The following is a 24,832-nucleotide window of genomic DNA, read 5'->3' as shown; positions in this document are numbered from 1 at the left end:
GTTGAGGACTGAACACGGTGGTGTTAGGGCCGTGGATGAATGAGATCAGGAGCCGTTTTTACGCCGAACAAATCTAAAACCTCTCAGGTCAAACCTGATGACAGTCTTTATCTGTCACATGTATTCGTAAGTAGACAGTCTTTTACAATAGTCAATTTCTTGGCATTCCACTGAGTAGCGAAAGAGGATCACCCTGGTCCCTCCCCTCCCCCCCCAAAAAAAACCCAAAACAGGTAAGTCAGGGGTGATCTTGACGTCCTCCGACTTAGGCTGATCTAGACAGGAAGATCTTCTCGAACTCGTTAAGAATGAGCTCGACAATCTGGTTCTGGAAGACCATATAGACGGCGATGTTGTTCGACTCCTCTTGAGGACGAAGCAGCGTGGGGCCGAAAACAATGGCCGTGCTCTGGACAGACATGCGGTTTGACTCGCCGTGGCTGATCACCCTTAGGGAGAAACCCATATGAGAGTTTAACGAAACGCTTTTTTCTCCAAACGAATCAAGCAATCGAGACACGGCGGCACTTATACAACAATCACTTCCTCGACGGTTCCTTGCTTGGTTTTTAATAATTTGCCTGTTTTGGAAATTGCTTTTGGATAAAAGTGTCTGGAAATGAATTCATGCAAATGGAAACGAGTCCCCAGAGTTTGAACTGACCAAATGAACTGACGAATTACCGCACGATCAAAGTGCTTTCAGATGGAATCTACGCTCACAAAAATCGTAGAGCAAACCCAACAAATTTAGAGGTTTTGGAAAATACCGTGGTAAAACATGGATACATGGATCAATCTGAAAAAAAAACTTGCGTCGCTTTAATGCAAGAGGTCAAAAGGGGCCAAAGAGGCAAAACTTACTTGCGTAAATGTCTGAAGAGAACTTCCATGGTGTTGTGGTTCGGCAAGGGGAGGGACCTCACAAGATCAAACATGTAAGATACTCTTTGGTTGTAATCACTAACTTCTGCAGCACAAAGGAAATTAAATTCAATTAATACAAAACTGAAACAAACCAAGACATAGAACATAAAAGAGTGGCGGCACGTCACCGGTGACACGGGACGGGAGTGGGTTTCACGTACGGATGGCGGCGATGAACTTGTCGAAGAAGCTGTAGGGGAAAAGGGGTTCCGGGAGCTCCCGTAGAAACAGCTTCAGCGCTCCCGTAATCACGTGGATCTCCTCCCACTGTCCGTCATCCAGATCCAAGTTTTCCTCTGTGACAGAGGAGAAAGGAGCAGATGGAGAATGAGGACATGATTAAGACTTGAGTTACAGGTTAACAGCGTCATAGATCGGCGAGGGACGTTGATAGTGTTTCAGAGAGCCGTTCAATAAAACTGAATGAGTGAAGTGCCAATGTCTGGTATGTGTGGGTATGCTTCAGTCACTGAGTATCGCTGTCTGGATTGGCCGCTAGTGCGCCTTCACTGGCTGATGCTACACTGTACAGCTAGCATTGTCTTATGATTAAAAAAAAAAAAAAAAAAAGAAAAATCATGATGGTAATGAAACTACTGATTCATGACAAAAAAATGCATCCTTAATGTCTTGTATAGTTCTGAATCTTATTCCATTTAACCCAGTTCAATATCAGGCTTTTAACATAACTCTTAACATAGCATGTTTTTTTATTTATTTATTGATTGATTGATCGATTTTTTACCATGATCAGCTTTATGACGCAGTTTCTGGATCACAGCAAGGTTTCCGCTCACCCTGTAAATACCATCGATATCCAGGCCTGGAGATGAAATTTAAAGAAGAAAAAATTTTTTTGATCACACTTCATTTGTTGTTGTCAAGCAAACAAGTGAAACAAGTGTATTACATACTCTCTATTTCTAATGAGTTTACTTTGCAATAAAACCTAGATAGATGACTTATAAACGTGGTCTAAAATACGACTTAAGTAAAGTATTCAGCCTGCATTAATATTATAACGTAAGCCAGTCATGATTTAAATATGCCATAATTCTATAAACCTTTATAGAATAAACCTTTATAAATCTATCCTCGAGTTATCATATGCTATGACCCAAATGATCAAATAATTCAAAAAGCAGCTTCCGCGGTAAAATACATTTCGCATACTACGTTCTCTGGCGTAAGTTGTCAGAGATAGTTTTGCTGCCTAAGTACTATTTCTGACGCTTTGAAGCATGGCTGAGCCGCGATGTGTCTGCTGAGATGGTTTCAGGTGGACAGGAAAATGGAGAAGTTCTTTAATGTCCTGAAACTGCGGCTCACCTCTCTTCTCTACAGCTTTGATACACTTCTCCACAAATCTGGGCACAGTGGTGTTCTCTCGATGACAAAGAACATCCAGATGACAGCCAAAGACATTATCTACGGTGAAAGGGAGAAGTATAACACAGAAAATGGATTAACTAAACACAGTTCTAATGCACTGGGGCGCTATAGAAGGAAAGGAGGGTTCAGAAATAGCTGAGGATAACCTTTGATGTAGCCCTTCTCTTTGACAGCCTGGTAGGTGGGTCTCCGCTGGAGAAACTTGCGCAGTTTTGTGCGAACACGACCCTGTTCTGAGTCAGTGGCTCCCGGCGCGCTTTGTCTAGTGGCTGCAGAAGAACAGAAACTAATGTCAGAGAGAAAGCAGAAGGAGAGCGACTAATGCAAAAGTTGGTGTGTGTGTGTGTGTGTCCAACTTTCCATGCATGTGTTACTTATCAAACTACCATCTTTCAACACACAGGAACAATGATGTCATTTTCATCTCATGCCAGATAGCCATAAGCAACTAAAAACTCTGTGTGTGTGTGTGTGTGTGTGTGTGTGTGTGTGTGTTATTTATCAAACTCACAGCTCCTCTTTTTATCTTTGTCTTCTCTCTCAAACGGCTGTTTGTCCGTCAAAACTTCATCTTCTTCCTCTTCTGAGTAATGATCAAAATCCTAACACCCCCAATCCCGACCAAAAAAAGATACATTTTCTTTATGAAGATCACTGTCCAACACTAGGGCAGCCATGGTCCAGTAAGCTATTGTACAGTTTTTCTATGCCCTGATCTTACATGCACAAAACTTTGTCAAAACAAAACAGTAACTCGAGAAGTGTAACAGGAATAAGTGCAAAAAAAAAAAAAAATTAAAAATGTGGAAAATATATTTGTACTCAATTTAAAATATGTATAAATAAATAATTAGTTACACTGCAAAGAAATACAGAATCTGCTTAGACACGCCCCCCTCCCAAAGTGTTGATGACTATCATGTCCAGAAGGGGGCACTTGTGAGCGCTCACCAGTTGTTTGATGGTGTCTACTATGATCTTGTACCAGTCATTGATGATGCTTTCAGTGTCATACTGGATCAGATACTCTGACCCATGCCGGGTCTTCAGCTGCACACACACACACACACACACACACACACACACACACAAACCAAAACAATATAAAAATAAACTCTTCAACACAATTTAACCCATTAACCCTTTGGGTTTACACAAGACAAGATGAGATAAGTTCAGATGAGATAATATTAGCTAAGATAAGATAATATGACAGCGCTGGTATCTGATGATTGTGAGTGTGTTGTATAAAACTGCCTTTAAGTGTGCATGGACAATTTCCAAGTGTTCTGGCTGTCTTTCCAAGGATTTAGAAGTGACTCTGATATTTGCCACAGTATCAAAACAAACCATTTTTTTGCAGTTCAGAACTGACCTCTAAAACATGTTTCTTGCTGGACTTGTCCTTAGTGGCCCAAGTGATGGTGGCACCTCTCAGTTCCACAGTATATTCTGGAACAATCTGATTGGTCTTGCTCTGTGGGACCCAACCAGTAGCATGTCATTTACTGAGCAAGCATTGATCATCCAATCCATTGAGAACTCACGAGCATTATGTGATTTAGAACGTTCACTTAAAAGACAGAAATTGTGCTTTGAAAGACAAAAAAAAAAGACTAAATGAACATGTCTTATATCCCAGCTGTTCACTTATACTCTCATTCTCTGTCATTAGACTCTCAGATTATTCAGCAATTATTCAAGTCATTTTTTATGGGCTGAGAAAAAGGGGCTTACTGCTGTCCCAGCAGGTGTAGATTTGGGATCTTTGTGAAACGTTAGGACTCCACCGTGAAGCACAGTCCACGACTGGGTCCAGTTTTTCCTGAGGGGACAGATGGAGGAGTCAGACTGTAACGCGAGGTAACAAAGACGTTAAGTTAACCGGCAGAGGTCCCGACAAGAACGCGTTAGGGTTCTTTTCACCGGCACCAGTGAATACTGATCGTCCAGGTCTCTTCCGGAATGGTTTCGCACCTCACCAAAATTTTTCCAGAGGTTGAGAAATGACACAAATGCATCTGATTAACATCTAGCCTACTGACCAATATGCATGTGTTTTTCTGTCTAGATGTAATCTCAAGTAGTTGACAGAAGAAGGGTAATGGGTAGCAGAAAAAGTACCTCAGTTTCTTGCCATGCTCAGCCACTTTGGTTTTGTTGAGAATTCCAGCCTTTTCCAGTAGCCCACCCTACAACAGAGGAAAAAAAAAAAACAAAAGAGATGAATGAATGAAATTTGTCACGTCATTGTCATAACTGGGGTTACAAAACTTCTCGAGGAATTCAAAGTTCAACCAGTTCCATTTTCCCATATTCAAAATGTTCCATCTCGTGATTATGCATTGCAGGGGTGACGACATCCAGGTCAGTAGGATCAAAGTTTTGCTGCTTTTCAGACAAACCAACCACTGTGGTCTCTGGTTGGCTGAAGAGTACAACAGACATTTATCAGGTAAAAATCGAAAGCTCTAAAACTATGCAGGGTTGAGAAGAAAGGCCACAGGACGTCATTAAGGACTGGACTAGGACATCCGTGACTAACAGGATGTGAAAGTATTGACCTACGTTTTTATGTATATTTTGATCGTAGGTGACATGCATCTTGTCTCTGAATTGTGAAAATGGGTGGCTGAATCATGAATTTCTACTTCCCATTGTGTTATGGCACCAAAAGTAAACCTCTTCCCAACAACAACAACAAAAAATTTTAGACAGCCTTAAGAATTAGCATTTAACCCAGAAATCCCTGAAGTTTCTTTCTCCGTTGCCTTATTTAATTTTCAGTTATCGTAACTGTGTTAATATCTTTTAAGACAACAGTTCAGATATCCATATCTGGATTAAACTGCATTTGGAATGAATATTCTCAATTTGCAATGCAGTTTAGTCTAAAGCAAGTCTTAACGGTTGTCTAGGAAACCATTCCATTGTAGCTCATAAGCATTAGAGTACATTAATCATTAAAGTACACTAGACACTTAAGCATCAATTTAGCATCAGAGTACATTAATAACACATTTTCCAAACCCAAAGATGACACGTTTAGTTTTCCCTTTAAAACCCAGTATGTTAGTATTTTACACTCAGAACACAGAGATGTTAATTCCCATCAACCAAGAAACACCACATTTAACATTATCAGGGCCCATCAAGGACCCTTAGGACCCACATGGTGTGAATCTGAGCTGCGATTGGACAGGTTCCTCTTTAGGTTCACTCGGTCAATCTTGAGGAGAGAAAATGAACAATATTGACCAGTTGAGTGATATATGTTTAAATTTAGAGGGATATCCCCTGTCTTTACGAATAAAAGCACAGCCATAAAACAACGAACCACAGTACAGGGTTAAGGAGCGAGTATAAAGCATTGAAGTTATGAGGGGGAAACATACAGGATGATGCATTTCAGGAGAGTTTCCTGAGCTGGACACGTCACTTGTGTAGTCAGACACATTTCTTCTGTGGGTTGGGTGGAACTTCTGCCAAAGAATGAGCCAGTAAACAGAATCAATAATGAAAGATCTTAAAAAAAACCCAACCCTCTGCATTCATGCTCTCTTTATCTAAGTGGGGTCTCCATTCACCTACCATTCTCACTGCGTTATGTTTTTGTCATCTTTCGGACGTTATGAAAGTGTTTTATGTGTGTATGTTATAAAAAAAATACATGCAATCTAAAGATGTACGCTTCACGAACTGCTTTGTCTGCACTGATCTGCACAAACAGTGAGAATAGTCTGTAAAAAAAGTTACATGACTGATATGAAACCACACACAACTATATCAGCTCTGCTTTTCCTCTCACTGAGATCTGATATAAGCCACAATTCTCACTCGTGCAACCCAAGCGGAGGACAAAAAACAGTTCTCAGGGCTCCAAACACTGATTCACACCCGTAGCCTGCAGTGGAAATGACATAATGTCGGGTCACAATCTGTCTCCTTGTGTTCTCTCGCTCTCTTTATGTTGACGACTCACGCATAAACGGGAAAGCCAGATGTTTCCTTCCTCTACTGTGGTTTGTAGTCATTATCATTAGTCATATTCCATTCAACTACCGGGCTTTGAGGGCAAAGCATTACACCCCCAAATTTGTGTATGAATCTGAGAACTAAGACAAGAATTGAAACTGAAACTTGAAATTTTATCAGGCAGTTTGAAATTTGATCAGTTTCTTCTTTGAAAAGTGTCTTGGATCCCTTGGATTTGAAAGCAACAAGATTCTTTGAAAACCTGTGGTGGGCATTGATTTTGTCATTTTCCTGCTTTTACCTTTTGCTATTTAACAATGAGCAAAGTTACACTGGGTTCAAATTTACAAGCTAGAGAAGACATTTTAAATATCAGAGATGCGGATCTACTCCGTGGTAGAAAATTTTACAGAAAAGTTTACAAATCAATCATTAAAACTCTAATGTTATTTTAGATAGGGTTCTTATTTGAGTCAGCTCAGCTTCTTTCTCAATCAACTCTATGTACATAAGGCAAACTCTTAACATAAGCCTTTTGTACTAAGAGTGGTATTATGGTAAAAGTCATTACAATTGTCAAGCGCGAACACCGACTGCCGACTACTGGGACACAAATACAACTTACATAATGCCAAAACGTGAAGTTTTAGTTCTTCGTGTTTTTTTTTAATTTGGATGTTAAATTTCCCGTATGTTTCTATAACATCTCTTAGAGGAAAAGTTTGGTTACCCCTAGAAGTAACTACTAATGTACTTCAGGGTGTATTTTGTAGTCAGAGACAGCAGACTGTAACTGTAGTCAGTTGTAATCTCTGGACAAGCATACCTGAGATGTCTTTCTATAAACATAATTTTAAAATCTGGTGAGACAAATTATGATTATACTGTAAAAGCTGTTCAAGTACACAGTATTTCAGTTGCTCTAAAACTGGCAGTGTGGGAATAAGATCTTAGCTGTGAACTGCAATTGAGATAACCTCAACCTGATAGCCGTTGTCTTGACATGTCACTGACTTGCTCTAACTTTAGCTGTAACTGTTGTATTACATGTTCTGGGTGAACTGATCCTAGGTCAGGATTTGGTCGTTTTCTTACCATGTCTTCCTGTGAGGCGTTAAACTGTGAGGAGCTCATGGTGTGCCTCCAGTTCTTCAGGACAATTCCTTTGTCCTGGTCCACACCATTCCCCAGAGGAGGCTGACTGGGCTGGGCAGGGGCCTTTTGGTTTAGAGATGAGGAATGAGTCAAGCACATCTGAAAATAAGTCTTAATCCTAGTCCTAATCTTAATCCTTAATCTTAAGTAAAGTTTAACCTGACATTTATATGTATAGAGCTCTTTGTTTAAAGGAGATATAATAATATTAGGGTCACTTTCCTGAAGATGGATGATTACTCTGCACAACCACAGCTTACAAAATATATCACACATATATTTACCATGTAAACACAATGCAAAAATATAAGAGACTACATAAGGAGGGTCAAAAATTTTACATACATACATACACACACACACACACACACACACATACCTCTGGGAGGTTCCATTGAGATTTGGATCCATCGCGAAGATAGTAGTATGGTTTCCCCTTCTCATCCACAGATTGGATCCACTGAAAACAGACACAGTTCTTTTGTCACTAAATTGTGCCACACATAAGGAGAATGATAGATTATTGCTTTTAGATAAGGCCTTGAATTGCTGCTCAGGACATAATGATTATTGTAGGCCTGGGCAAAGTGACTCTTCTTCAAGAAAACAACTCAGTAACATTTGGCAGGTGTTACTTCCTTTTTCCAAACTACTCTGTTATAGGTGAATACTGTTGCAACACAACACATAATACGCTAAAATAATAGATGTGTAATCATTTCAGCATGCTCTTTTAGGTGGATCAAATGGCAGGTGTTTGAAATATAAATATTGATATAAGAAAGGTAATCAGAATGAAAAATGAGAAAATGTCTACATAAGACAACTTCAGCATGACATGTTTAAACTTTGGAGGACTCAGAAATTGAGAAGTATTATACCAGATCATGCTGAGAGTTTCTCTGCATGCTTTTCTAAAGCTTTTTTATGTTACTGCCTTTAGAAACTTCCACTTTTACCTGCTCGTGCGTGCGCTCACTGGTGAATATTGTTTTTCCATCTGGCTCAAGAGAGCGGGTCCAGCCCACTGGGACAGCCGGGTCCAAGTTGGCCCTCGGGATAAGGGCAGTCTTGATTGGCGGCAGCTGAAAATCTTTGGGCAAGATGGGGGAGTTTGGGTGCCGGTCGAGATCATCCATGGGATAGTCTTCCTCTGGGAGAGGAGGCTAAGATATGAGAGAGAGAGAGAGAGAGAGAGAGAGAGGAGAAAATTTTCTGTACAATAATCTGAATAGCTCCAGGACATGTTATTGGATTTCGATATGATTTGACATCTGCAAACGTAATCTTTTCCTTAGATAGGATACATATTCTGATTCTCTGTGGCATACATATGTCGGTGCTTGTTTATGATATATGCATGTAACCGATAATTACCGGCCCATCCTCCTCCTTCTTGCTCTGGTTCTGGTTCTCCTCCGGATGAGAAGAGTTAGGAGAGGTTGCCTGATCTGGTGCAGACCAGGACGTCTGACCTGATGTCGGGTTGTAGTAGTAGTGCCTTCCACTTGTCTCGTCCAAAACCTGCTCCCAGTCAGAGTCCGGAGTGGAAGCCGGAGAAGGTTCTGGATGGATGGGTGCCATTGACTCCATGCCTGCTGAAGGAGGTGGACTTCGAGGATCAGTCCAGGTGGTCTGTCCTGTGCTCCGTTGGAAATAGAACTCTTTACCGCTGTCCTGGTCAGTGTGGACCTCCCATCCCTCAGTGTCTAAAGGAAGAGGACTGAGGGAAGTGCCAGTGGAGGAGCAGGAGGAGGTGGTGGAGGATATAGGAGGACGTGGAGTGGTCTTCTTCAGGTCTGTCACGTTGGCATACACTGCCGTGTTGGGACTTGCATTCTCAAGCTGAGGAGAGAAAGGAGGGAAGTCAATGACCCGAGAAGAGAATAGACAGTTGCTGTACAGTTACGGGGAAGAATAAAGTGTCAGTGTTACAGTGGGAAAGTCTTTCCTTCTTCCAGTGGGAAGTAAAGCCAGTTAAGGAAGCAGATTTCTTAGTTGGTTTTTTTTGAGTCCTGACAATATTGGAACTCTAAACTATTTTAAAGTGCAAGACGTAAGCCTGTTTGTCTTTTATTCTGCATATTTTCCTGATTTCACGAAGTTTTTTTATATGCGCAGAAAAACGAGCTAAGAAAATATCTGAATAGAAGAAATGAAACAAAAGCTAACAGAGGTAGAGTCCCAGTAGAGATACTCTGGAAGACAGACTGATATCAGAAAAGCAACGTTTACGAATACACATAAATCCTTTTTTTTTTTCCTGATTTAAATGTGAGAAAGAGAGTGGAGATTCACTTTCTTCACTGACTTTATGGAGGTGAAAACAGTGTATCCGTAGAGCCCCGTGAGACGCTTTCACAAAAGAACTTGGGAATTTGAGCAGAGAAAAGGGCAAAAGGGAGTGAGAGAGAGACTCTTTCTTTGCCCCTCCTTTTACCCCAAGGCTGCACAGACTTGAAAATAGATCAAATATCACACCAACTCCCAAGCCTCAGTCCAGCTCTTTACACAGCACTATCATACTACTCAGGTGCTCTGGGCCCTGCCTCAAAAAGCTAAGTGTCCCTTCCCTTGGTTAGGTTTTCAAACATCTCAATAAATCTAAAATGTTGCTTGGATTTTCCGGCTCTCTGTAATCACAGGAGACAAATACAATACTTGTAACACCTAAATGTTCCTTCAAATGTCTATAGCACCAAAGCTTGTTGAATTGTTTCTTTGAAAACAATTAGGTAACACACAAATGTAACACACTCTTTTATTGGGCTACTGTAGATAAATTACAAGAGTGTTTTTCATTGGCTCCTGATCAATCACCCAAGTTCAACCGAAGTGTTCTGAGGTCTGTGATTGGTAGACAGGACTATTACAGTCAAGTCATCTGGCCTTATGAGAAGAGGAAAAATGGACAAACCGTTAATGTGTTTTCCAAAAGAATGCACACTTCTCAGGGGAGAGGAAGTGAAGAGCAAAACAGTCGACAAACAAACGATGAGCAGAGGTTTCCGCAACCTCCAGTAGATTTCAAGGGAAACCGGTGGCCGTGAGCCATTTTGTACAAATACACAAAACCATATTTCCCCCATGTACAAAGCATGTACTGACTCTAGCGGGACATTTCAATGCCAGATTGTAGAATAATATGCTGACAAAAGGTAAGAAATAAAAGATTTCATAACATCTCCAAAAAAAAAAGTAAAACTTTGTTTGTTCTGTGGTAAAATTCTGATTACTAATTCTACTCGTTTGAATTAAGCTTGATTGTACAAAGAAAAGTATGTCAATAGGTTTCACATGACTGAACTCAGGTCTCAGATGGGAACTGTTTCAAGAGACCTTTAACTGAATAACAAGACAGTATCACCTTAGGGCTCTCAAAATAACATTAGAACATGGTAAGAGGTCATGTATATTGTTTTCCCTCATGGCTAGCACTATCCTAACCCTCCTGAATTTCCATGACACCATTGACAATACAAAATTGCTAAACACTGGCTAACATAGAGTTGTAACAGTTTGTTATTGACTGACTATTTTGCCTCAGTTTCTGCATAAAATAAATAGAAAGGCAGTGTAGGACAATACAGGTTTGTAAGACTGTAATTAGCATACAGTACATGGGAACGATACATCATTTTAATTGAGATCAGAGGGTCCTTGAGAAATATACAAGCAGTTGCTACATCACCTGAACAAATGTTTAACGATTAGAGGAACACTTTAGTGTCCTCAAAGGAGGAGTAGAAACAGTTTTGCCAAGACTGCTCAGCCCAGGGGTGTGCCTCCCTCCAAAATGAGCCAAGAAAATAATTAGAGTTTTTCAATTTGAGATGAGTGAGATCCATGTCACAGTGTCTTCAGCTGATTCTGTTCATGCTTACACAAGGGAGCAGACCAAAATCCCTATTGATTTTAACTTAGCCAGGCCTATTTTGTTTTGGAATAATGGTGTCCTTTCTCATCTTGCCAGCCATACATCAATAAATTACATGGAACCATCTTGTAGGTTCATATAGTTCCTGACCTATCATGTATCAGTATCACATAATGAGCTCTGTATACCCAAAAAGTTGTAAGAGGTTATTTACTTGCATGATGTTTAGATAATTGATGGGTGTGTTTGATTATTTTACATATACTATTCCAGTACAACTTATATAAATTAATTTACATTTCATGTTATAGCAGTCATTTAGGTCATTCACTTGGCCAGAATAAACCCAACACTGATGTAAGTAAACAACAGATTTCATCAAAAACATCTCAAAGCTTTCATTGTTAGAGTCAGGCATATTGAATAATGTAACAGATGTAAATCTCTCATTATGTACCTCAGTTACTGTTTATTTTGACCAACGACCAAATGCAATTGAGCTTTCAGACAACAAAACAGATAGACTGATTAACCCCCCCCCCCAAACAATGCATTTACAACAAAGAGTTTCAATCAACTGACATGAGGTTCGAATAGAGAAAAGTGGGTATGAGTAAAAACCATATCAAGACAAAAGGACCAGGAGCAACTGGTCAGACTACAAGAAAAAGTAGAACGACCGTCAGGACAAAGAGGAGCTGGGTCCACCAATCTGCTTATCTAGAATAACGTTCAAAAAGATTCTCCTGTAACACTCACACAACGGAACCTTGTTCTTACCTTGGGAAACCTCAGCAGGTTCGCCAGTCTTGGCACAAGTCTGTGAAAAACCTTACAAATCTTTCCATCCATGGGCAAAAAAAAAGGGCGAAAACGATGTCTAAGAGGCGAGTGTGTCTCATGAGTTGCTGGTTAAACGAAAGTGTGAAAAATGTCTAGATCCACTTCCGTTTGTTGCTTATGAAGACAGAAAACAGAAGTCTTTACATGAAGTCGAAAAAGAAATTGAACCGGTGTTTTAATTCCATATGCGGTGTGTGAAACTGAATCTGGGAAACAGTGCTTCCCAAAGTCGTTTGTTTTGAGCTGATTGGTACTTATAGTATTTAAGGAGGAAATCACAGGGGTTCCCCTGAGTATCACAGACGCAAACGCATGTATGTACACTTGTGAAAACACACACATACACACACACACACACACACACACATACGCACACACACACGTGCACATACAAACACACTCACACAAACAAACAAACACGTACACATTTGGACAAGAATTTTCAGACACACACACACACACACATACACACACACACACACACGCACACACACAAACACACACAAACACACACTCACACACACCCCACTGAGTGTTACTGGGTGGAGGGAATGTTGTTCAACTGTAATTTCCTCTGCAGCAGGGATAATGAGGATATGAACATAAACAAACCTGTCGGGAAGTCTAAGACTAACTTCTCAGTGAAAATGTTATTACTAGAATGGCCTACAAAAGAAATTTCCACGCTCACCCATGTTTTTGAAAAGACTCGCATACTCCTCAATCACATGGTAAAAAATGAAAAAGATAGCGCCCCCCCCCCCCCCCCCCCCCCCCCCCACTACTGGAAGCTGCCTCAGCATTGGCCAAAAATTGAAGTTCACCTTGATTCCCTTTTCCTTGAAACTAAAATGAAGTGTAAAAATGAAGTGGGGAAAGAGCTCCCATCCTAAAATAAAATCGCTTTAAAAGACCAAGCAGGCAGTCCTTAAGCCCCCTGCTTTGCTATTCAAATTGGAATTCAGACACGCCACTGTCATCACCTGGGACAAATGGATTTAACGCATCATAATTCACAGTTACTGGTACATAAATCTAGTCTGCTTTATACCGGTGAAGAAAGCTAAGATTCGTAATGTTGTAAGCTGCATTTAAGAATAATCTAATTGTGTTGCATTAAGTGGCAGTATTTGTGTTAAATAGTCGTTCACTATTTTCTCAAAAAGCCCTGTTGGTTTCCTTTTGAGGTGACCACTTTTACCATGGTACATTCACCATGTATCTCTTTTCCACAAAACATCTAAAGGTCTCAGGGCACAAATGAATATAGTAGGATTTCTGGACATAGAGACAAAACTGAATAATTGTGATACATTCTATATAGTGTACCTGTGAGCTTCTAAGGTGTACTCTCTTCAGTTTCACTACCACTTAGATCAGCATGTGGAAAAACCTACAGCGATTCTGTCGACTGTACATGGGGGCACAACAACAAAGCCTAAGTCATGAGTTAGAGACACAGACGGTTGTTGTCCGAGTCCTAAAGAAACAGAAAGTCCAATCTCGAAAAGGTGATATGAGAATTCTTGTCTGGTTTGTAGAAACATACACACACACACACACATACACATGCACACACATACACACGGACACGCATACGCACACAGTAGCGCACACACACATTCAGTTACACACAGTAACACATACACACACAGTAGTACACACACACACACACAGACACACACACACACTGCCAAGAGACACCTTTTTGTGTTTAAAATGACACAAAAATGGCCCCTGCTGAACTGTTTTCCCCTTGTCTCCAGTCCTGTGTTTGGCATACCGTTTATGTTCCTTTAAAAACTCAGAATGTAACGTTTTGGTTAAAACGCTGACGTGTCATGTTTCTTTCACAGCTCAGTTGGTTTGAAACTCGACAATATACAGATGGTAGGACAACACAGCCGTCACCCTAAGACCTAAGACAAACAGACAGATTGTAGCACTGGAATAACCAGTTCATATCGCACTCGCATTTCTCCTCCTCCGGCTGTCAATCACTTCCAACTAGTGTCTCGTTCTAACCAATGGACTCTGATTTCTCCGTTGCAACACGAAAGATTAGAACATAAAACATCTAGAAATACATATGAATTGGGCCACCAAAACCCTCTGTGCCTCACAAATACTGTAACTGAAATACATTTTGTGTAATCATAATACATGTCTTTGTTGACTCTGACAGAGGAGGTCACTCAGATCAGAGTTTAACTGTTTCACTGATAACATTTTGTCAATGATTCATGTGTGCTAGTATTGAATAGTCCTGTGATATGACATTCCAGTCTTGTATTTTGACCCCATTCTTAGCCTAATAAGCACAGCCAAGTACTGCATGACTTCTCCTAAAACTAAACACTTACAAACAGGAACAAGGAAGAGACAATAAACTTTAATCTCTGTATTTGAGTCCGTTATACACAACAAGAGAGACTTTGCACCAAAGATATATTTTGTGTAAATGAAACAAACAAACAAAAAATATATTATTTGAAACTACTCATTTTTACATCAGCCAAAACTATCTCAAGCTACTGATGAATAAAGAAGTCTGAATCAAAGAGAGAATCCAATATCACAAATTCATATATCACATTAATTCCCACAGACAAGCTGACCCAATGAAGGTAATGAGTGGATACCTTTGCCAATTTTGGAGGGGAAACCTAGATTCATACCACAAAATAGACAGGGAAACTTAACAGGCCTATTCATTTTACTCCAAGCTTCCTGTTCATTCAAAAGGGATTTCAAAGCCAAACCGGTGTGTCCAACGGGGAGGGGGGGGGGCCGTATTTAAAAAAGCACACTTCACCCCCAACACTCATTCACAAACATGAAATATAGACAGCTATAGGGGTTTTACATCATGCATGGATGTGAGCATAAATCCATTCTCAGAAACACAGAAACATTTTGATTTTGGTTAGAAAGATCATATAAATACATGAATTATATTTTTTTTAAAAAGCACACTTCACCCCAACATTCATTCACAAACATGAAATATAGACAGCTATAGGGGTTTTACATCATGTATGGATGTGAGCATAAATCCATTCTCAGAAACATTTTGATTTTGGTTAGAAAGATCATATAAATACATGAATTATATTTTCATCATCCATTATGTGCTGTACCACATTTTTTGTTTTGTTTTGTTTTGTTTTTTAAACTTTTCTCCGTTGCTCAGCAGCAAGCAAGTTTTGAGGCTTTTACCACAGCAAGGCCTCAGATTGCAGAAAGAATAGAACAAATATCTTTTATGTTCTAATGTTTAATTACATATCTTGTGTAAATCTGTCAGGCATACGGCTACTGGGCTGCAATGATAGTCAAAGACGAACAGGTGGTTCTGCTGTGTTAGCATGTCAGTCTCTAGCTCCTGCAGTGAACCACACCCAACCTGCATTCCCTGCTCAAGCCTCCAATCCTGTTTCAAGTCATACGCTCCTCTTACCACACATGTACTTTACCTGAAGCAGCATTTATACACCTTGGCTTTACTTTTTTTTTTTTTTTTTTTAAATCTGCAGGCTTTGCGTTTTCAACCTAAGCAAACATTAGAAATACCTTCAAGGTAAATCAAATAATTTTCACGTGTCAAGTATACACAAGGTATATAAATAAAACCTCTAAGGCATTTTACCAAGGTAATGAGCTATTTTTGCTTACTATGTATTTTGCCATTAATAGATGAATGTGAAAAAGACCATTCAGATATGTTCGTAACTGTCCCAACTCGTTAAAGAACACGTGGGGTTTAGTTTACCTTACAGTAAATGAATATATGGATTTTCAGAGCTTTGTAACACGTTAGTATCTTTACCCTAGCTGTGCAGATGTAATCCTGAGAAAGTTAAATGCCCATGTTCCCTTATTCGCAACTGCACGCAGCCGTGGGCTGGCCGAGGGGGAGGGGGAGGTGGCGTATGGTTTTTGAGCCGAGGTCACCGCAGCGTCTCAAATTCAGACAGACGGTGCATGCCCGTGTCAAATAACGAACAGGTATAGTAAGTTTTAAAAAGCCCTTTGACATTATATTAACGTCATAATAACTGCTTACCGTATGGGTTTTGTGTTTGCGGCAGTTAAAATGAGTTCACCGCAGCCGAACATCCTGACAAACACATTAGTATAGCCAAACTGATGGCTCTCTGGAGACCATATCAGGTCTGGTTAGTAGGACGTAAAAAACGTATCACAAAAGAAGCCAAATATGACGTTTCCACTAAAACAGTTATACGCATTAAATCTGGCGATTCTTTACAGTCATAATGTCCATGATATCAAAGGATCCGAAAATCAGCGTGTCCTCTTCGCCACAAGGCCGATATCTACGAACATTGATTTTAAAGATCGGAAAGAACAATTATTCAGGCTTACCTTTGGGGTTCTTTTTGGATTAAACTCCTCTCTGCCTCAATACTTCTATATGATTAGCCTATTGATTGACAAAGTAATGTGCTGCTTGACGTGAACATGTTCCGTATCGCTTCCTTGTCTCTCCCTTGTGCCAAGTAAGCAGTGTACAGGTAAGCTACAGGTGAGTCGCGGAAGACGGTGAATTGTGCGAGAGCGGTTGGGAACACATGTTAACTCTTTCTACCTGTGCAGCACCATATTCACCAAAAACAACCTGGACAAAGATCATTAAGTGTGCGAAACAGCTTAACAATTAACACGGTTAAGGGGCCCGTTCTGTCAGTACATTTGTAAATCGGTTACAAATATTATCAAGAAGTTAGCCTTACCGTGTGGAGGTATGGGTGTGCCTGTCCTGACTACATAGATTTTAGTTTGCACTTGTTTGGGATACAAGCTGCAGGGCTAGGATTGGGGACTCTTTAAGGAAGAGCTCCTCCCATGTTTTGTAAACACACCGGCTGAGGGTTTCTAAGGGATTCAGGGGTAGATGGATTGTTAAAACCATACACATTTCATATCTTACTCGAGTTACTGATCTGAGAATGAGTTGAAGATTTGAGAACGGCTTCAGTTGGCAACATTTGTGAGAGGCTGTATGAGAACCAGATAACCAAACTGAGCGGGTTACGTAAAACTACAAAACCAAAAGAAAAAAAAGGAAAGACAATGGGACAATTTCTGATGTGAAAGCCAGCTTATGGAGGTCGAGAGAGGGACTGACCGCAAAACTTTTTCCTTTTTTCTCGTTATCACAACAACCAGTTGTTTTCTCGTAATATCAGTTTAATGATCTTGTTACCACAATATAAAAGGTAATTGTTTTCTCGAGATTTCAACTTAGTTATCGTTTTATCAAAGCATTTCCAGTTTGTTTTCTAGAGATCTCAACGTAATTATTCAGCTATCACAATTTAACAATCATTTTTCAGGAACGAAGTAGTCTGACGCATTGCAGGCACTGTGTTTACACTTAGAAGAATACGTGAAAAATTCTATGCAACGACTAATAAGATGACTGGCACGTCTGGGACCTTTTAGGCGCAAACATTTTAACAATCCTGACGATGTTGTTAATTTAATCGTAAGGCAGCCACAGGATCCTGGGCGGCTGCTCGGATGTTCTAGAGATGCAAATCAGTCGGACAAGAGACAGTGAAGGCGTCGTCATATCGATACCGAGAGCGTAGAGATAGGGCGAAAGTGTAGGGAAGGGGAAGGCGAAGACTTCGGAGACATCTGAATATCCGTACAGCCGTCCAGGACCAACATCCTCAGGATTATTAAATGTGTCCGCATATTAAGTCCCAGACGCGCAAATCATCCTCTAAAATGACATTTTTAGGCCTTTATGGCGTCTATTATATGTAGACGCAGTGCAGTCTCTGCCCGTGTTGATACCTATTCGAAGTAGTATTTTATGCTAGGCCTATTATCAATTTCTTCTTCCATGTTCGGCAGGTCAGTTAATTTCAGTTCAAGTTTATTTGTCTCAAAGCGGCTTCACAGAGTTCAACACTTAAACTCTCTGTGAGAAAGCTCAAGGCAACAGTGGCAAGGAAGACTCCGTAAAATGAAGCAAATAGGAAACCTTAACAGGAACCAAGACTCTAAAGGGGAGGCCCATCCTCCTCTGGCTGGCACATAAGGAATCCAGGGTTAGCAGATTCAATTACCTATAATAATATTCACAATACATTATTTATTGTGTTTACAGTATGAAAGACCTCTGATACTGAAGTTTCTTTGAGTTCTACATGTTATGGGAAATTAATTTTATAACCAGACAGTTTTCACATCCATAGCTTTAAGACAAACTGTATGATGCCTGTATGACGGCTAGCAGCACTATGGTTCATACTGGGATGTGGGTATAAAGGACAGGTTGATTTGGGTGTTTGTGTCAGGTTGAGAGTCAGCATTGCAGATTGACCAGAAGCCTAGGATAGAAGCTTGCTGGAGGCCCAGGTATGAGCACAGGAGCACGTAGGCCTCATGTTGAGAGGCGGGGGGGGAGGTGGTTTGGGAATGGTGCCTTGTGAATGATACTGATGTGGAAGTTTAATCTGAACATCCACAAGACATCAACTGTGTTTCTTACATCAAATAAACACTGCACCCAGAGATTATTCCACAGTTTCCCTTCCGTAGCTTGTTATGCCTCAGACTGCCAACGCTTGAGTCAGACTGTTAAAATCCTGGAAATAATTGTTTTCTCATGAAAATAATTAGATGTTACATTGTGATAACGAGATAATTAAGTTGAAATCTCAAGAAAACAATTCATCGTTCCATCGTCATAACGGGATAATTACGTTTAGTTCACGTGAAAGCAATTGTTTATGTTGTGACGATGAGAGAAAAAAAAAACAAAACGTTTTAACAGTCTTGGCCTCTCTCGGCTTCCATACCAGATTGAGCACTCCTTAATACAGAACAGTATACTTAGCTTTCATGTTGTTCTGGGCATGCTTTCAGCACTGTTATCTATCAAAATGGGTCAAACAAGTTGAGAGTTTTGGCAAGCTTGCTAGATCTGCCATAGTAATGGATCAGATTTCCTATGTAATTCCATAATGTATATGAACTGAGTTTTGTCAATGGGCAGTTATGTACTGCAACATATCCAGTGGATAACTGAAGACTAAACATAAATTTAGCCCTGCTAATAATTACCAGAGAATGACACTGGCTTAACCAGGCACAGTGTGAACTCTACTCTGACTATGTAACTTCAGCAAGATTAGTTATTTTAGTCTGCTCTAGAATATGACAAACATGAAAAATACTGAGATAAAATCAAAGAAAAAGATATGAAAATGAATTTCCAGTTGCACTGAGCACATATAAATCAACCTCTAAACAGATCTCCACAGAAAATAACATCAACTGCTACTTATTTGGAAACGGGATAGCTTCACTCAGTGCGGTTACATGTGCAGAACAATCTGATTAAAGCACCTATCGGATTATTATCAGATAAAGGAATATTCCACTTGACATAGTAAGAGAAGTACTACAATCCTAATCACATAATGAATCATCTTCATTCAAGGAGGGATCGGTATCGGTTGCCCAATTAGCCTAGACATATATTTTGAAAAACTGGAAGGTCACATTTCTTGGTTATATTTTGCTTGCACGTTCTGCAAGGTCCGTTATACTAAAGACTACATCTAGGGCTACACACTTGAAAACTAAACAATAACCGTTGCTTGGGGTTTTCCAACGGACTCAGATCTGTTCCAGAGTCCTGACGAAACCGGCATCAGAAAGTTCACTGTAGACCTTTCTGAACAGCTCACCATTTCTGGTCTTCCTGCCGTCTAGATATTTTAATATGTTTCATTCTTTCAAAACTCTAATCATAAGTATGGTCTCTTGTCCAAAAATGACTGTTGTGTCTCTCTATGTTAGTTAGATAGCAGCCTATCATAGATTGGGTAACCGTAAACTATTTACATTTTACTAAGTGTCCGTGCAGTATCAAAGACCACGCACACGCAAAATGGTAAACTCCAACTGAAATCAGAGTATCAGTTACATGCCAGTTCTAACCAGATAGAAATTGAATATCCCGGGTTATTCTTTCGCATTTCATGTAAATTGGATTTCAGTCCGATCACCCAATCTGTATGACATTTTTTAATCAAAATAAAGATTGTAATTAGATTGAAATCGGATTGTTTACCTGCATGGAACTGCACTGACTGTTTTCACCAACATTAATACATCATTTTTAAGTCAACGCGGGTATGTGTAATCTGCTGAGTATATTCAGTACTCTTTTGAAGAACTTGGAGTAAGTGTTTTAGGAGATAGACTTGTGCAAACTTGTTTTGAATCTGCCGTTTACTGGAGCAAGTCACACATTCCTTCAAAGTTCAAAAACAAGAGCCATTATGAGTATTACTGTAGTCATGTTTAATCGTGTGTGGCATGCGAGTGGCTGGATACTGCAGCCTCACTTCTTGGTCCTCTTATCAAAAGCTTTTATGATATCGATCTCTGTGACCTGATGCTTAGAGGATCACTAATATCCATCTAATAAAATGACTGCTGAACCATGCAGCTCTTTCTAACTGAAGACATCAATTGAGTAAAATTTTTATTGTTGTAAACAATTTAATGACTGTCTTTGTGAACCGGTAAATTGAACTTTGGAAATCGCTTATCAACAGAAATGAATCTTATGTCTCTTGAAGGTAAAGATAGTCCATATGAAAACAGAAATTGAGAGATGAAAGTTGAAAACTTGAAATTAATTTAAAAAAAAAAAATTGCCAGAAACATTATTTCTGTACAGGTGTTACGTCCCATGCTTTAAATGTCACGTGCCTCTCAGGAAAATGTTTCCAGGTTTTGCTTTTTAGGAATCAGTTAAAGCTTATATTGCCGCAAAGATGCAGTCTGAACAAGTTAAGATCATGAAGATTGGCTGCTGAAAGCAACCTGCATTACTCCTGCACTGTGTGAAAAAGATTTGCTTGATGAAATCTTTAACCAGAAGCTTTATGAGTTTCCTGCTGGGCTTGGATAACCACTCACTGAAGACAATTTAGTCAGTAACGCTGATGAAATAGAAACAGACCAAAATGTATGTGCACACTCACGTGATCAACTACATTAAAAGAAGCTCAACCTGTCTCCTGTTTGATTGTGACTTGTGGTAACAAGTCACTCAGACCAATCCAAGGTTACTGGAACAGGAGCAATCGAAAATGTATTTGTGAGATGCAGCCACTTGCTACTTGCGCTTTTTATTTCTATAATAATTTCAATACACTCTCAATAAGTCCCCAGGAAGGGAATGACATGCACTGATCCAACAGGAACACCTAAACCTGACATAAAATATTTAAGAGTGTATTTTCAAATCCTACTTGCAGTTCATCAATGAATTTCATTTTGAAGCCAAATACTTTCATTACAAAGTTTCACTGCCACAAAAATCAAACCATATTGTTGTTGGGTGATCTTTTCACTCAAGGATTTAGCTCACCATATCCTGTCTTAGCTTGGCAAGAAGCTATAATATCCTGCCTTGATGCTGTGTTTGTGGCACCAGCAATAAATGGAAACTCTTCTCCTTATTGTTTCTAAGAGTCACTTAACTTTGTTTCCTGTGTTCCTGAGTCGAAATCGAGGTCGTTACAACTGTATGACTGAGTCATAAAAACAAACCCTGAGCCTGACACAGTTGTTTGGTATTGTATATGAAATGACTCAGTGCTGGTCGCTCTAGTAACCAAATGCTGTTCTACCTGTTTCTGGTGGTATTCGTTACAAATAACGATGTGATATATTGTTGTTGTTTGTTTGTAATTAGAAAGATTTTGAAAATGTAAATTCTGTCTTTTCCTTGTTTGATCAGTCCTTTTAAAAAATGACTTACAATACATGCAACAGCGCCTCTCTGTGGCTAAAATGAATGAAAACAATTTGAAGTCACACTGTGTTCTGCGTTCTAGATTACTGACAGCTCTTTATAAAACGATTGGTTGGTCAAGATGCTGACTTAGTCACCACAAGAAAGGTTTATTATCAGCAAAGATCACTTGTTTGTTGTATATATTGACCACAAAGGGTAAAGTTCTGTCCGGTCTGACATGGTCTAAGACAGCCTGAGAAGGTCTAAGACAAATATCCTTTCCCAACCAAAGACTATCAGAATCTCAGCAGCACACAAAAATGACAAACAATTTCATACAAATATGTTCTATGGATAACATGTTATAATCAGCTCTCCAAACTGGATGGGGAACTTTCTCTAGGTATTTTAGCCTCATAAAGTATTGTCTGTCATCACGTCATTAACATGAAATATTACCACCGTCTTTGCAGATAGCATGATCATATTGCCACAGCATTCAAGTGCTCTGAGCCTTTTGCACAGTCAGTTTTCTTATGCTATAGATACTAAAAACTGTGAGAGGAACCGTGAAAAGATCAGTTTGAGACTGGTAAACAGGCCAGGGAAGCAGTCATTTTGTAGAGGATATGAAAACCTAAAAGGTCAAGTGGTTGTGTAAGAAAAACAAACGCCTTTAACCCTTTCAGATTTGCGTTAGTGTTTCAGGTCTTACCTTTGATTGTGAGGGAGAAGAGGAGAGAGAAGTAGACGAAGGTTCCGTAACCGGAGAAGGATTTGAATTCAAAGCTGTCTCATTCGGTGACGGTTCATCCAGGTTCAGGTCTATTATGGATTCATAAATATTTTCCGACTCAGGTGATGGTGTTGGATCTCGGCTGGCATTTGGTTCTTTCGGTAGTTCCAGGGGCAATGGTGGTTCTGATGGTTTACCTTGCGGTCCACTAGCCTTGTTAACATCCTTGACAGTGGGTATCACCACGGGTTTGGCCTGGGTTGGCTTGTGGAGTGGATCTGCCGGGCTGAAACTGGGCGCACGGGATTTGTTGGATGCCTCCTCTGCTGGTGCGCTACGTGGGCCGAACAAAGTGTTGTGAGTCAGACTGGGCCGTTTCTTTTGCTGGGAAACTTCTGAAGGTGGTGGGGCCGCAGAGTGAGAGTGAAGGGACATGACAGAATCATTACGGCCGCCATAGTTAAACGGAGGAGAATCATGAATGTCTAAAGGGACGCCAAAAGTCGACATGCGGTTTTCCGTTTTGTGGTAATTGTTGGATGAGCGAAGACGGATGGTCACTTCATCTGATTTGTTCTCCTTGGACAAATTTACAGTAGGCCTTGGTTCAGGGCTGGGTGGTGACGAAAAGTCCAGGGGCGAAGGAAAGTCCGCTGGCAACTCCTTCACATACTTAGCAGGGATGTAGAAAGGCTTAGCATGAATGTCTTTCCGCACGTGCCACCAGTGGTCATTCGTTTTCGCCAGAAGTATGTAACGTTCATTTGGTTTGATGGACACCAGGTGACCGTCTCTTCCCGTGTATTCATATTCAAACTCCACCAGCACCAGGCCCAAGCTGCACTGGGTTGGCATCTTAATGGCCTCACCCATTGTGTTTTTACCCCCAGGGGGAAAAAGCGTTTTCCTACCCGTAGGGATCAAGCCTCAGCAATGGCCCTCCTGGAACAAACAAACAAACAAACAAACAAAAATGACATAAAGATAATACTGTATCCTCTACACTTACGATTCATTAACTGCTGTGTCTTACACATGTAGTAACAAGCTTTGCTTATCCTTATTCGTTGGTTTCTGGTTGATGAGAGCTTGTCTCTACCATATGAAAAAGGGATTAATAGCCAACCAGACTAGAAAGAGAGCTCCATTGACTTGAAAACTTTTGTTCTGCATAACAAGAGACTTGAAGCTGTCAAAATAATAACTCCCACATCTGCCTTATTGACAAACTGACTTTTTTCCCCCCCCCATATCTTAACGACATGCATCAAACATCCTCAGATGACCTCACCCATGTAATGATATTTAATGATTCATTTTCTACAGTGGCTTCACTATGACTGTTCAGTGAAAGATTTCATATCACGGTATGATCTCACCCACTGTTTATGTGCACATGTTACTATTCTGAAATTTGTCTTACGTCATCAGTCCCTCCCATAGTTTCAGTGAGCTTTTTTTTAATGTAAACACCTGAGTTATCTTTATTGTCCAGGCTTCCACATGTATCTAATATTTAACCTGAAAGAATGTCGGGCAGGTTTCTCAGCTGAACAGCCCTTTGATTGGCAGACAGCTCAGGCTAAGCACCACCTCCTGATCTGTGACCCAGGAAAGGCACAGTTCAGTAAACCTGAGACTGAGCAATCCTCTACTCACAAGTTCCAATCAGTGATCTGAAGAATTAGCAGCGAAATTGTAAGCAGATTCTCTCACCAAATTAGTTGCTTTGAGGGAGACGTTAACACAGAAAATAATGATGCCATATCTGCCATATATCAGAGTTGGGTATTAAAAACAGATTCGAAAAAAACAAAAAAAAAAAAAAAAAAAAACGTGTGGTTTTCCTCTTATGAAAATGTGTTTTACTTTATTGTTGGATTTTGGCTCATTTCGGTCATCTACGTGTCTGATTATTTTTGGAGGCTTATTGTGGTCGTGAAAGACAGCTAAAGCCTTCTCTGTAATTTTACAAGAACAACTTGTTTATCTCGACAAGCACTTTAAACTGCATTAGCGACAAAGTGCGAGTCCCTCCTATCAGTTGGTGTATTTGTCGATTCAACAACTGTAAAATTCATTGCATTTCTTTAAGTAAGGTAATTGATTTTCAGCCAAAACTCATTATATA

The 24,832-nt window shown here is 40.0% G+C and overlaps 1 protein-coding gene across 1 annotated transcript; it reads right to left on the bottom strand.

The window, feature by feature from the left end:
• arhgap27l (Rho GTPase activating protein 27, like) lies at positions 1-23,639 on the bottom strand. Its single transcript, XM_030793484.1, has 18 exons — positions 22,681-23,639; positions 8,827-9,294; positions 8,409-8,615; positions 7,829-7,909; positions 7,390-7,512; positions 5,715-5,801; positions 5,492-5,548; positions 4,444-4,511; positions 4,057-4,144; positions 3,695-3,796; positions 3,271-3,369; positions 2,831-2,921; positions 2,466-2,588; positions 2,257-2,355; positions 1,673-1,750; positions 1,089-1,223; positions 865-970; positions 1-449 (listed from the first exon to the last, which is right to left on the bottom strand). The coding sequence occupies exons 1-18, from the start codon at positions 23,572-23,574 to the stop codon at positions 266-268; spliced, it is 3,090 nt and encodes a 1,029-aa protein (XP_030649344.1). The 5' UTR covers positions 23,575-23,639; the 3' UTR covers positions 1-265.
• Between the last annotated feature and the right edge of the window lie 1,193 nt (positions 23,640-24,832).

Source organism: Chanos chanos, chromosome 16 (assembly GCF_902362185.1).
Source record: "Chanos chanos chromosome 16, fChaCha1.1, whole genome shotgun sequence".
NCBI lineage: Eukaryota > Metazoa > Chordata > Actinopteri > Gonorynchiformes > Chanidae > Chanos > Chanos chanos.
Note: the sequence above shows the minus strand (reverse complement) of the source record. Positions and strands in the feature narration are given on the sequence as shown.